Source organism: Caloenas nicobarica, chromosome 3, assembly GCF_036013445.1.
Source record: "Caloenas nicobarica isolate bCalNic1 chromosome 3, bCalNic1.hap1, whole genome shotgun sequence".
NCBI lineage: Eukaryota > Metazoa > Chordata > Aves > Columbiformes > Columbidae > Caloenas > Caloenas nicobarica.
The window spans coordinates 64,788,558-64,799,967 of NC_088247.1; the positions used below are offsets into that span (position 1 = coordinate 64,788,558).

Sequence of the window (11,410 nt, forward strand, 5' to 3'; positions counted from 1 at the left end):
TTTTTTGTATCAGCCAGGAAAACACTTTGCTTGCATTCAACTAGAATCAAGAGGACAACTTATTTTTGTTCTGAACATTGAGAACCACAGTCTCAGAAGGCTTGGGAAAGCAAAGAAAGTCCAAAACCTACTGTGTATAAACAGAGATACCATATGAATGCAGACAATAAAAGCACAACAGTTCCCTTGCCAAGAAAGAGCAGATGGCAAGTCAGAGCAGTAGACAACTATAAGTCATAAGAAAATGCCTGTCAACCCGTTGAACCCCAGTCCCACTTTTTAGAATAAAGAGTGGGACTGAATTCTTTCACCTGGGCAAGTCCCACTTGCAGAAACCCCAGGTCAGGCGTGGCTGCCCATCCCCAGAAGCAGCTGCTTTGCTTGGACTCCCAAGGGGCCTCCCTCAAGCTGCACTGCCCACCTTCCCACCACCCCCTCTGCCTCCCAGCCACCCAGTTTGCACACTGGAAACCCCTCCCGTACAGCGGTTTCCTGCAGGGAGGTTGGATTAGATGACCTTTGAAGGTCTCTTCTAACACAAACTATTTTATGATTCTATAAGCTGCTCCGAAATATGGGAGGAAATTAAGAGTTTTTGCCAACAAAAAAAATATTGTTCACACACTCAGAGTCACCGGTTTGACGTCACCCAGCACACACCCTCCTATTAGCAGTGCCCAGGACAGCCTGTGAGCCCTTTGTACCACACCATGTCCTCAGTGTCCCCTTGCAACTGCACAACAGCTGGATCAGCCTCGTAAAGGCAGCTCCCTACAAGAGCTGTTCTTTGTGCCCTTCGCCTCTCACTGGGGGTCTCACAGAGGACACTCTGTCAAAGTTAAGTGATTCTGGTCTTAATTGTCTGCCTTTTTTTTTTTTTGACAGAGGTTTTCTACCCATATGAAGCTCAAAGAGAAAACTGCTTTGGGAACAAACAATAAGCCTCTCAGAGCTTAAATTAAACTTTCCAGTAAGCAATATGCATCTATTTTTCCTTTTCAGTAGCACTCAAATTTTGCTTATTGGACTACTACGAGACTGCTTTGTTTTTTGAACTTTGTGTTACTTGGGAAGCTCCTTTCCAATCATAAATTGCTGAGAAGGCAGGAATACAGCTAAAGAAAGTAAAAGCACAAGTTCTGATTTTTGCCCCCTCAGAGAAGCTTAAATTGCATTTGAATGACCTTGTAATTGTGAAACATGCTTGGAAATAGAAGAGGTTTAGATTTAAATGCTGAACAGTACAATACTGATTTACTTTCAATAATTCCAGATATCTAAATGTTGATCTGTCCTACTGCAGTGCTGGTTGAAACAAATCACTCCCACTATTTTACAGTCTCTACTACCTGCCTTTGTAATGTTTTGCAAGACTGCTTCCAACATCAGTGCTACAATTGCTTGTAAATTTAATACAGGAGGGAACTCATATATTTGAAACAAAGTTCTTATATCATTTTCCCCTTGTAATCTCTCTAAAACCTAAAACTTGACAGATGTCCTAATCAAATAAGAAGGTTTTTACAAACAGAATAACATGTGGATATTCAATATTTCAGGGGCTTTTTCCAACACCTGAAAATCAGAAGTTTGAAAATTCACAGAGGAAAATCTTGAAAGAATGAAATAAAAATCAACTTTTACAAAGCCACAGTTAACTGTAAGGACTTCTTGCTGAAATAATACCAATTTATGGAGAAGTTCTACCAGAGTGAAAATCGGAATCACTGAGTCTACAAACCAGATGAAGTTTGTGACATCTGATAGCAGACTTCCTTCTCTTTAGCTTTGCAATCATGTTTTTTAAATGATGACCTCTGGGAATGAGTCTCTGATGACTCAATGCCCAGGTGCTTAAAATAACTTTGAAAAACTGAGTCAGAGGAACCATTACCCAAGCACAACATCATATAGAATCTCACCAGCTCTCCACCACAGAAACAGGCTGGCAAACAAGAAGCCTTGCTCTAGTAATTGCTGTGGCATAACACATCCCACTTATCACTGAACTTTTAAAATATCATAAGGCCAGACCAAAAGACAAAAGAACAGAAAACCTGTATCTTAGTAAGACTCTGTTGGTTCTGGTGCTCATCCTAACACCTCACTCCATCAACAGGTCAAGAGTGTGTGGCAAATTTGCATTGACAAACACTTTCACCTTCTCTAGTCATCTTGTTGTCCCCTTAAAAAAAAAATTCCAAAAAGTCCCAGGAAATATTTTCACTTCTTAATTATAGCTTAAAAAATAACCACCACCACACACACAAAAAAACCCCACAAATTTTTCATATGATTAAGACCATAAAATCAAAATTATTACTTCACCTAATTAATTTTTGTTCCATCACGCCCTACATACATAAATCAACTGTGATCTCATACTTTGTATTATATCTTGCTTTGCTGAATTTAAGTAGTGGAACCTGCTGAATGGATTATAAAGTGATTTGCATAGTAAAAGTTCATCCCAGCTCATAGATGTATTAACTGAATATTCCCTGAAGATGTGATTTCCTAGAAAAGTCTACTTTCGAAGTTGTGACGACATAGACAGCAGACTTGCAGAACACAGTCTGGGTATTTTGGAGGGCCTAGCACAGAGGAATGCTTCGCTTTCCAGCTGCTAATCAGAATAAAGAATTGCTTCTGCCTGATTCACAACACAAACAGACAAACAGCTTTGTGATGGTACAAACAAAAATGTGATACTTCTTTTGGAGAGCCTTACACTAGTAAGAGCAGTAGAGAATCAAAAAGAAAGATGAAAGGAAGGATACACGCTTAAAGAAAAATAATCTTCATTTGAAGTCTAATGTGTTGTTACTTTTTCCTACCTAAAGTTTTCATACATAAATCATGATATTCCCTCACCGTAGAGTACAAGAACCATGCTAAATTCAACTCTACCTGGTTAGTGATATTCACAAGAGATAATCTAACATAATTGGATGGACAAAAAAGCCTTGAACAACATTTCCACGTTTTAGAAGTATAGCTAAGCTATACCTTATTTTAAAAACAGAATATTCAGTCTAAGCTCTCAAGGGACTTCGTCTCACACACACACACAAAAAAAAAGCCCCAGTCCTACAAACAGGACCAGAGTTTAAAGTAGACAAACCACTAAACAATCAATAACATAATGGTGGGATACTGGTGCCTCTGAAGTTAAAAAGTAAAATTTCTTACTGTTGACACAGAGGGGCCTAACCTCATGAAGTTTATCAACACCTGCCTTGTGAAATACCTAGCTTATGGAAGTAATGCCACCAATTTCACTGTTACTCCTATAAATCAGAGCTTATCAGCTCCTAGTTCCAACTTCAACTTTTAAATTAAAACCTTCACTGCACATCAGCAGCACAGGTTCCAGAAGAACTCTCTTGACCATCAGAATGCACATAATTTATCAACTTACCTTAATATCATCACCTCCTTCTGAAATCAGGACTTCACAAATGTCAAAACAAGCCTTTTCAAGACAAGGACTTGCCTACATTTTAAAATAATAAATAACTAAAAATAGAGTGAGGTAGGGAGTGTGTTATTTAAAAGTCAGCGTATCACTTCCTGACATTTCTAGCTCTCCCTATTCAATGAAACTCAAAAACAAAAGAAAGGGCACGAGTAAGGCTGGGACTTAAACTCTAGTGGGGAAAGAAGAGGAAAAGGCCAAAGAAGTCAAGGAGGAAAAAACAAAAGCTATCACTGAAACACATTTACAAGACTGCCTTTTCTTTGTGACTGAGTTTTGAAAAGTATTTAAAGCTTCATGAGATGCTTTTAAGCTCAGGCACTTTCTGCCTTCTTTTTAATTCACAGCTACAAGTCAAGTCAACTCCCATTTCTGAAAGAAGCATCCAAAATACAGTATGTAGGTTCATGCATCAGTTCTTAAACGTGGATTTGAAACTGACTACCTCTGAAGTGAGGTTCAGTTAAATTACTGTAAAACTTTAGAAGTTAAGATCTCCTAAACAATCTTGTTCGGTTGGTTTTTCACTTGCTTCAGTTTTTAGAGCATGTGACCCTGAGCAAGCTTTTAGGGAATCGGAAAGGCCACTGCCAAGTTACAGTAAGGATCTAAGCAACCAAAGAACTGCCACCAGAAGTCTCAGATCCCTCTGTTTCCCATTTATATTTCCACCCTTCACCATGAAGGTCTCCCCATCCCCAGCCCACCTGACCTTTTGCATCAGCTCTGGGCAAACTCAGCTACTGTACCTCCCCAGAACTGGAGAAAACAGCCCCACTCTTTCTGTTCGGTTAACCATTTGCTATTTTAAAAACTTCCAGCAGCTGACAGACAGGCCTGACAAGTGTTGGAGTCAACTTCTGGGATGTACAGAAAGCACAGGATTAGGAGCAGGGAAGAAGGAGCAAAGGTTCCTGCCAGCTCAGCTCACAGCATCAGACACAGGCCCACAGCCACCTCTGCCCTCTTCAAGCAAGACTCCCTGCCAACATGCCAGCTAACAAATATGCTAGGAAAGCATCAGGAAAGGCCTCTTTGCATTAAAATAGTACTGTTCTCCCCTAAAAACTGCTATTGTTTCAGTAAGAAGTCCAATGAGTTTGAATGGTATAGGAAAGAGCCAGCAGACTATGTGACTGTAAAACTTGTCTTCATACTGGAAAACTCTACGAACTTAACTGCTGTGGTTTATCACAGAGGGAAGCAAGAAAGCCAGCCAGGGTTTACAGTCTGGATGTGGAAGAAATCCTTATTTCTCCCCCACCTCCAGATACCCTAATGCTCTGAGAAAAGCATTTTCAAATCTCGTAAACAAAAGGATAAAACTGGAAACAGAAGCTGGGCAAATTTAGATTCAAAATAAAGAAGCATCAACAGCAAGAGAGTTGATGGCTTAAAAAAAATACCACCACCACCACCAAACCAAACCTGGATTTTCTATCACTGAAAGCATTCAAATCAAGAACAAATTTCCCCTCAGCCCACCCCAGAAAGTATATTCTAGTTTAAATAGGAATTAATTCAGGAAGCACTAACAGCCCATGCAACACAGGCCAGACCTGTCAGTCGCCCCTACCTACTATATAGGATTTGGCACCATTAAAGTTTGAAAAACCTCATACTCCATATGACTAATTATAGTTAACATTTTCACATACAATACCAATACGCTTTGTATATATTTCTTTTAAGAACAGGCTATTGTGAAAGAAGTGCATGCGGAAGGTAGGAAGTTTGTTTACAATTCAAAAAACAAAATTTGCTTTCCAAGTGAAATGGTGATGGGTTAGTTGGCCGAGCTCCTAAAGACTGTCTATTGTGCCGGTTACTCCCCAACATTGTTAAAAAATTGTATCCTTCACTGTAGCTGACATTTGCACAAATTCAACAAATTAAAATCCAAAACAAGGTCATCCACAGAGAAGGACCTAACAGAAAATAAAGTAAGCTTGTCTTCCCTACTGGTCTCAGTTAACAGCATATCAAAATCTTAACAATAAAATACCAAGTCTTTACTGAGTATCACTTCCTGATTTTAACCTTCAAGTTAATTACCATAACTTGCAATGTGTAGAACGAAACCACTTGAACCACCTGATTTCAAGACAGTTAGGAAGTTAGAAATTATATAGCCTTTGGTCTGAGGCCATAATGACTCAAAAATATTATTCCAAGGAAAGCAAAGTTTCCAAATGTATGAATAAAATGGCTTCACGCGGTTGGCACAGCACACAGGATCCTATGAGGATGCTGCACCTCAAAGTGAGGAGTAAAACAGCAAACTGTTTTAGCACAGTATCTGCTTAGCATACCATGTGTTATGTAGTATATGTGTACACAGAAGTAATTTTTCTTAATACCTACAATAGTTAAAACTGACTACATATTATTCACATACACATCCCACAAGTCAGTGGCGACCACCAATATTAAAACTTGAGTCTATCAACAGCATTCTAAAACTTCAACAGAACATAAATTCCACTATATTAATACTTCTTAAACTGCGTGTGTGATCTTGATACCTAAAACCCCTGTGCTTCTGAAAAATTTTACTAACGCTTCAGTAATCATCAACTTAAATGGTTACAGAGACAGCTACCTATACATTAAATGACACATTCAAGATGCAGAATTTCTCCAGTCCTGAGAAGCGCAATACAAACAACGCCATATGAGAACCGCCTCAGCAAAAGGAAGTTTTTAAACTGCTGGTCAAGTTTATGGAATCAGGTGATTCAAAGTATTACTTCAAATACCAGAAAAGCCTTCTACAATATTTGGACAGCTTACAGATGACATTTGCTGGTGGAAGTTAACTCGCACCTACACAACCTGAGAGTCTTTCACCAACCAATATAGTAAATAATTATTGTTAATTTAGAAAGAGACCAGTTTCAGATAGGATGGACTAATTTTGACTGTTGCATTAATAGCAAATACTGTTGAAGAACTGAACAAAATAATTTCACTTCCTGCGGGGTTTTTTTTGTAAAAATCAGACCCCTCTATTAGCAGGTCGCACACTGCAGACGCTGGGCTCCCTCAAGAGACACTGCATGCTTGTGCCCCGGTGACACTCAAGGGAGTCCGCACCGCCAGCCCTGACCCGACGGGGCGGCCAGGGCTCTGGGGAGGGGGCCGGGGTGGGCAGGCAGCAGGGACGCCCCGTCCCAGGGCTGGGCGGCACGGCCCGCCGGCGGCCCAGGCCTCTCCCGGCCACCGCCGGCCAGCGCCGCTCGCCAGGGCACGGGCGCCCGGGCTGCAGGAGCAGCAGCTCTCGGCCTTCGGCGGCTTTTCAGCCCCAGAGCGGCGCTGGGCCGGGCGAGCCGGGGGGCGGCGGGGCGGAAACGAAGCAGAAAACAACTTTCCCGTGCCCCAGAGCCAGCGCTGCCCCGCCGAGCCCTCCGCGCCGCTCGGAGGGACCGGGCAGCGGCGGGGAGGCCCGAGCGCGACGCGGCGGGAGCGGGCGGCCCCCTCCTCCCCTCACTCCTTCCCACTCTCCCTCCCGCGGCGGGCGGCGGGGGGCAGGCCCCGGGGAGGGGACTCGCTCCCCCGACCCCCAAAACACAGCTCGTCCCCCGCGGGGCCTCACTCCTGCCCGCCGAGCCCTTCCGCCGGGCCTGCTCGGCGGCCGCGGGCTCGGTGCAGGGGGTGTCTCAGAGCCGCCGCACGACCCCCCAGGCCGCACCGGGGGCTGCTCACCTTGGTGGCCATGGCGCTGCCGGTGCGGGCTGGGCTGCCGGTCTCCCCTCTCCGCCGCGGGCCGCGGCTGCTCGGTCGGTGTGTCCGGCCCGCCCGCCGCCGCTGGGCCGCGCAGGCGGCTCCTCCTCAGCGTCCCCCAGTCGCCGCCGCCGCCTGGGGGCTGTTGGGCGGCTCAGCAGCAACGCCGGCGCTGGGCAGGCGGGGGCTGATGTAGCCTCACGGCGGTGCCCCCTCCCCACACCCCCTGCACGCCCCCGCCCCGGCCGCCCCTTTCCCCCGCTCGGCTCGGCACCCGGGGCGGTGGCGGGGCTGCTCGTCCCCGGCCTCTTCCTCAGGGCCGGAGGGAGGGAGCCGCGGCGGGGGAGCCCCGGGGGAGCCGCCCAGGTCGGTCCCCGGTGCGCGGACTGGGGCGGACGTGCCCCCCCACACACACACTCCCGGGTGCCTTCAGCGGCGTCTCTGTAACTGGAGTTTGCCCTGAAATTCCCGTGTGCGGAGCGGGGCCGCCTCGGCACAGCGGGGGCCCGGCCTCCCTGCCCCCCGCGGGGAGAGGGCCCGGAGAAAGACATCGTGTGTCCCTCGCTTGCTTCGAACAGAAATTTCGAAGGAACTGCGTACCAAGGAAAGCAATATTTCCTCGGCCAGGCTCCCTCTGCAGCTGTTAGCAGGATGTTCATCGTCCCTGACCTGTTTCAGCCGGGCCTTAGTGTATGGCACTTGTTAACAGCAGATAATAACATCAAGGAGCTGGTCAGGGTCGGTAGCGTTCCTGTCGGGCGCTCTGTGACCATCTCATGTAAACTGTGACCCCACTTGATCTCCAGCCTGCAGGAGAGACACGGTGGGAGGCTAAAACGAAGGGGATGGGAAAATCTAGTGGCAGTGATTGTGCCAGGTACTGCACCGTTCAAAAAGCGCAGCTTTTAGTCTGCATAGGTATAGCAGTTGGCCTGGAATCAGGAAATGTTTCCTTTCTCTAGAAGGAAATACATGGTGTAATTGTCAGGACGACCAAGGAGCGTACGGCTGGTTGAAAAGCTACCTGCCAATGAGGCAGGTAGGCAGTCGGGAAGCTGCATAATTCTTTACATCTTCATTTCCTTGTTCATAGAAATTACAAGCTTCTCTTCTGCTATTGGTACAGTTTCCAAGTGAGACAGCTTTCTGAAAAGAGAAAAATGTGTTCACAGTTATTTTGAGCTGGAAAAGTTTTCCAAGTAGGACTAGTGCAATAGTTTCTATGGAGAGTGAAGATGAGTAATTCAGAGGAAGCTGGCTGTTCAGCTGCCATCACTTTTTGAGTAATTGAACTGGTTAACTTGAGAAATTTTCAAACTCTTTTACTGCAGTTTTTAACTTTCTCAGAATTCAATTAAATACAACAATCCCAACTTTTTATTTTTTGTAACACCCACATCTAGAGTGAAACCTCTGTGTGTGGCCCACAAATGACCATTTCTGATACCACCTTTAAGTTAAGCTACTGTATTAGGGATCAGTTCTGCAGTGTGGCCCCTCCCAGACTGGTATTTCACTATAGTAGCAAAACTCACTGAAGCCAGCTTCATCTCTGGGTTAAGGGACCCTGTTCTTCCACCTTCTTGGTAACACTTTCTAACCTTGTATGTTTTGATCTGGTCATCTAGTGAGGATCTTATAAAAAGGATAGAGGTGTGAAATCAAGAGACCCAGCATTGTCTTATTTAGGAATCCCCAACTGAGAGCTATGTGAAGCACCCTCTACCCCTTCACCATATCCTATGTGTTGCCATATGATTTATAATAAACTTGTGGCTTTTGCATAAGCTCGACTCTGTGTCGTTCTTTACCTGTGGTCAGAACAACTGCCAGAAAAGCTTAGTCTACAGCTGGTAACCAGTATGCTTTAATAGAGCACTGCTGGCCGCCTGGGGAATGAAGCACAAAGCCATTATTTATTCAGTGTCTCTATGTGCTTAAAATCTCCATCTTACAGTTTTCCGCTGTGAGGTACTCCTAAAAATAAGTCTTGCTTGACAAGTTTGAGGGTTTAAGGAAATATTACCATTTCTTTCAGGGTCAGATAACGCTCTGGGAAAATTATTTTTGATGGGATCTTTCCAATACTATTTACAAATAATTGCCATTAATTCTTGTGTTAACAAAGACATTCTTAGGAATCAGGATTGCAAATAAACACATCTCTTTGTAGCTGCAAGCTCTATTATTGCTTAACACAAAGTACCAAATGCCAACAAATTGCTAATGAAATCACCTAAAATTTCCAAAACTTCCTAAATTAGTTAATTTTCTGCCACCAAACAGAGTCCTAGTTAATTAAGACTAGATGTTAGTTTAGCACAAGACATATAAGCAATCTTAGTGGCTTTGGTGGAGTTGTTTACATACTCAAGCATTTGGTAGGCTGGAAGTCTAGTGCTCTGTGTGGAGTTTATCAGCTTTCAAACACAGTTGGGTCATTATTCACTTTGTACCAAAACCGCAACGTATGCTATAACAGTTAAATATCTCCACCTTAGAAAAAACCAACCAAACAAACAATAACGTAAGAAAATCTCTTACCCAGAACATAAGTGACTTTTTTTGCTTGTTTTTTATAATGTTCTCTCTACAGGTTTCTACTAAATATCTATTTTTGCAGTTAACTTGCCTACAGTAGTTCCCAGGAACAACTGCTGCAGCAGAGTTCAGTGAGAAGTGATCTGTTGCAGCCTCATCAAATGAAAAGCTCCTGCCAACAGTGCTATGCAAATTTTTTAATTAAAGATGGACTCTGAGAAAGGACACAGAGAACATTTGCCGAATACTGTTCTCTGCTGGGCGAGGCCTGCCTATAGCTTCAAGATCACGGAAAGTCAGTGACTTTCTGAGTCATGTTTTGACTTACGTAAGCTTGCTGGGGAACAATAAAGAAAAACTAAGGTAATTCAGATAACCTTCAAGCTGAAAAGCATCTGGAAAAAGAATCATGGTTTGTGTTTCTAAGCTACTATCCTCAGGAGCTCCTCGAGGTGGTACACCTTGGATTTCTCCTTGCTATTAGGCGGTCCCTTAGCATTACCTAGGTGATGCATGGGGGTGACTCAGGTGGCCCTGAGGCATTTACCACAGCTGTGGAGGAATTTTGAGGAACAAACATTATATTTAGTGGCAACAACTTTGCAAATGAAGCAGCATGTCAAATACATGTATTTACAAAGTCCTTGCAGGAGGTATACTGAGAGTATATTGTCCTAGGTCTTTATTTTCAAAGGCATTCTATAAAGTAAGAAGTGATTTTTTTTTTTCCTGGTTGAGAGGCTATCTATGTGGCATATATGATAACATCAGTTCCACACTACATGCTTTTAGCTCAGGATTTCTAACTACATTAATTAGGAAAGCCTAACAATGACTAGGGAGTAATTACAAAAATATTTAAAACTTTTCTTACTCCTTTTAATTATCATGTTTACCTTAATCACCTGATACACCTCTTGTTTTAAGAAGGGGGAGAGATTTCACATTTCCAAAGCCTTAAAATGAACTATTTAAGGAATTACTTACAAATCAAAAATAGTAGCGGTGTATTCTTTATCTTCAGCAGTCATATCTGCACAGCTCGACCTACCTTTCCCCAAGAGGCAATGTAGGCCCACTGATGAGTGGGGTGGGTGCCCTGGTGACAGAAGATACAGAGAAGGCAGAGTTACTGAATGCCTTCTTTGTCTCTGTCTACTCTGCTGGAGGCTGTCCTGAGGAGCCCCGTACCCCTGAGGCCCCAGAGGAAGGCAGGGCAATGGAGGAGTTTGCCTCAGTTGATGAGGACTGGGTTAGGGACCAGTTAAGCAATCTGGACATCCATAAATCCATGGGTCCAGATGGGATGCACCCGCGGGTGCTGAGGGAGCTGGCTGAAGTCATTGCTGGACCGCTCTCCATCATCTTTGCCTAGTCTTGGGAAACGGGAGAGGTGCCTGAGGACTGGAGGAAAGCAAATGTCACTCCAGTCTTCAAAAAGGGCAAGAAGGAGGACCCAGGCAACTATAGACCGGTCAGCCTCACCTCCATCCCTGGGAAAGTGATGGAACACCTTATCCTTGGTGCCATCTTAAGACATATCAAGGATAAGAGGGTCATTAGGGGCAGTCAACATGGCTTCACCAAGGGGAAGTCGTGTTTGACCAACCTCATAGCCTTTTATGAAGACATAACAAGGTGGATTGACGATGGCAGAGCAGTGGATGT

At 44.3% G+C, this 11,410-nt stretch overlaps 1 protein-coding gene across 2 annotated transcripts in view; it reads right to left on the reverse strand.

The window, feature by feature from the left end:
* The window catches only part of SNX9 (sorting nexin 9), a 63,355-nt gene extending 55,942 nt beyond the window's left edge, over nt 1-7,413 (reverse strand). For both annotated transcript variants that reach the window (XM_065632563.1, XM_065632562.1), the window contains exon 1: nt 7,184-7,413. In XM_065632563.1, coding sequence (XP_065488635.1) covers nt 7,184-7,195 — 12 coding nt within the window. In that variant the 5' untranslated portion in view covers nt 7,196-7,413. The remainder of the gene's footprint in view (nt 1-7,183) is intronic.
* Between the last annotated feature and the right edge of the window lie 3,997 nt (nt 7,414-11,410).